The sequence below is a fragment of the Lemur catta genome, chromosome 10, assembly GCF_020740605.2.
Source record: "Lemur catta isolate mLemCat1 chromosome 10, mLemCat1.pri, whole genome shotgun sequence".
NCBI lineage: Eukaryota > Metazoa > Chordata > Mammalia > Primates > Lemuridae > Lemur > Lemur catta.
Genome location: NC_059137.1, coordinates 27700587 through 27703868, shown reverse-complemented (window position 1 = coordinate 27703868; position 3282 = coordinate 27700587). Strand labels below are relative to the sequence as shown.

Below are 3282 nucleotides of genomic sequence, written 5' to 3'. Positions count from 1 at the left end.
ACCTATTTGTTTCATATATGGATAGATTTCCAAGCAATAACTTGGAATTCCATGCATTAATTAAAATAAATGACATCATTTTAAGGTACATTTTCAATGCACTATGTATTCTTTGGATTCATAAATTGGATTGATCATAGATTTATTCTCTCTTTGACAGTCTTGGGTGAAAAGGCGATTTTAGTTTGATAAAATAATTTACAAAGTGTTCCATAACATCTTTCACATGGGAACACGCTATATAAAATATAAATTATTTGTTTCTTCAAAGTATAGAATAACTGTCAAAAGTATTCTGGATCATGGCCGGGGGCGGTGGCTCAGCCTGTAATCCTAGCACTCTGAGAGGCCGAGGCGGGAGGAGAGCTCAAGGTCAGGAGTTGGAGACCAGCCTGAGCAACAGCGAGACCCCGTCTCTACTAAAAAATAGAAGGAAATTAACCTGACAACTAAAAATATATAGAAAAAATTATCTGGGCATGGTGGCGCATGCCTGTAGTCTCAGCTACTCAGGAGGCTGAGGCAGGATTGTTTGAGCCTAGGAGTTTGAGGTTGCTGTGAGCTTGGCTGACGCCATGGAACTCTAGCCCGGGTAACAGAGTGAGACTATCTCAAAAAAAAAAAAAAAAAAGTATTCTGGATCCAGTGTCCATTTTTAAAGACTAGTATTCACAATAGAGCCCTATTATGCTTCACAGTACGTATGGCAGAGTATGTGTTGAATAAATGAGTAAATGAAGAATGCTATGAGAGCAGAAAGCACACAGTAGGAGCATCCTACTCAGACCGGGAAGTAAGAATGTTTTCTTAGAAAGGATAATATCTAAGTTGGGAGAAGCTCTTCAGCTTAAGACAGTGCATGTACAAATGGATGAAGAAGAAAGAGTAGTACTGAGGAGTGGCTACAAGAAACTCATCATGGTCATTCCAGAGAATTGAGATTATAAGTAGTGGTTTCAGAATTTCTACATAGAGGGACCTAAGGGTAACAATGTTGTTGAAGGATGAGCTAGAGGACTTTTCTTGAAGTTGTGCTGTATAGCAAGAACATTCTATTTTCTCAGAAAGCATTCCTTTTTAATTTTAATTTTTTTCAGTTTATTTTTTAATTCAGGATATTATGCGGGTACAAACATTTTGGTTACATGAAACGTGTGCCTCACTCAAGCCAGGGCTATAAGCATGTCCTTCCCCCATACAGTGTGCCCCGTTTCCATTAGCTGTGGGTTTAACCCCCCACCCCCTCTACCCCCACCCTTTCACCCCCCAACCGGACGGGCACCCAGTGAGTATTACTACCGTGTGAACAGCTTAGTGTTGATCAAGTAGTACCAGTTTGATGGCACATACATCAAATTATGGGCCCAAATGTCAATTCCTTTGCCCTAAAATTTAAGAAAAAAACAAAACTAAATCAATTTTTTTCTGAGACAGTCAAGTAGACTTTAAAATTATAATGTATATTTGTGAATATATAAATATATACTTAATATCATTACATTTGATATTGTATACCCCTATATATAATATTAGATGACATATTGGAATCACCTACTATGCCTGCCAACTAATAAATATTATCTCATTTAGTTCTCAAAATAAACTGCCAAAGAGTTATAGATTTTGCCCATTTTTCTAGCTGACACTAGTATCTTAGAGAGTTGAGACTCCAAAAAGTTAAGTAGCTTAAAATACTCATACTAAAGATAAGTGGCATGGTGCCCAATGTATGTGATGCTTTGAATTAGATCCAGTGTTATTAGAATGAAGTTTTATTTTGAAATGTTCATTAATAAAGACATTCTTATGTGTCTATAATTGAAAGTAGTTTATCCCTAGATTTTATATAATTAGAGGCCTGGCACTTCCCAGCACAACTCCCAGCCATTGCTGTTCTGTAATACTAAGAAGTAGTTACCTTTCATTGCCTTTTTCAGCATTAGTAAAATTAATACAATATCCCTGCTGTTGCTGATTTCAGGGAGCTGTTCTAAGAATAAAACAAAATCATAGAAGTAAAGTTACTTAATAAAGTCACATCAAAAATTCACATTTCCCTGAGTCATGTCCTTTTCTAAACCCTGCAGGTAACATGGACACATGGAGACAGGAAATTACTCTGAAGTGACTGAATTCTTTCTGGTGGGGCTTTCCCAATACCCACAGCTCCAGCTTCTTTTGTCTGTGCTCTGCCTCATCATGTACCTGATAATTCTCCCAGGAAATAGCCTCCTCATTATCATCATCATCCTGGATTCTCGTCTCCACACCCCCATGTACTTCTTCCTAGGAAACCTCTCATTCTTGGATATTTGTTATACATCATCAACTGTCCCTCAAATGCTAGTTATGGTTACATCTGAGAGAAAATCCATCTCCTTCATTGGCTGTGCTCTGCAAATGGTTATCTCTCTTGGCTTGGGCTGTACCGAGTGTGTCCTCCTGGCTGTGATGGCCTATGACCGGTATGTGGCCATCTGCAACCCACTGAGGTATCCCATCATCATGAACAGGGTCTTATATGTGCAAATGGCTGCATGGTCTTGGATCATAGGCTGTCTGAACTCTCTAGTGCAAACAGTCCTGACAATGGTGTTGCCTTTCTGTGGCAATAACGTCATTGATCATATTACCTGTGAGATCCTGGCTATTCTTAAACTCATATGCTCAGATATTTCCATGAATGTGCTTATCATGGCAGTGGCAAGTATTGTTATATTGGTGATTCCTCTACTGTTAATTTTTATCTCCTATGTATTCATCCTCTCTTCCATCCTGAGAATTAATTCTGCTGAGGGGAGAAAGAAAGCCTTTTCTACCTGTTCAGCCCACCTGACTGTGGTCATCTTATTCTATGGTTCGGCTCTTTTTATGTACATGAAGCCTAAGTCAAAGTACACAAAAGTATCTGATGAAATCATTGCACTGTCTTACGGAGTGGTAACCCCAATGTTGAACCCCATCATCTACAGCCTGAGGAATAAGGAGGTAAAAGAAGCTATGAAGAAAGTCTTGAGCAGACAGTGGCATCTATGGAAAATATGAAAGTCCTTGAAACACATCATATGCTCAACATGGGATCAGATCAGGTGTTTTGTATCACAGATAAAATCACGGTACCCAGTGTCAAGAGAGTGTGCCCGCTTATAAAGCCAAATGGAGAACTTCCATTCTCTTCACCATAGAATTCTCTTGTAAACCTTCTATGTAGTGTCTTGTCTGCAGAGTTTCTAGTTCTGCTAATTGATCCCATGTAAAGCATATGGCTTTTCATCAAGTTAA

General features: G+C 38.7%; 1 protein-coding gene across 1 annotated transcript; it reads left to right on the top strand.

The window, feature by feature from the left end:
- The first annotated feature begins 2044 nt into the window (after positions 1-2044).
- LOC123646098 (olfactory receptor 13D1-like) lies at positions 2045-3048 on the top strand. The gene has a single exon (XM_045562761.1). The coding sequence runs from the start codon at positions 2101-2103 to the stop codon at positions 3043-3045; it is 945 nt and encodes a 314-aa protein (XP_045418717.1). The 5' UTR covers positions 2045-2100; the 3' UTR covers positions 3046-3048.
- The last annotated feature ends 234 nt before the right edge of the window (positions 3049-3282 follow it).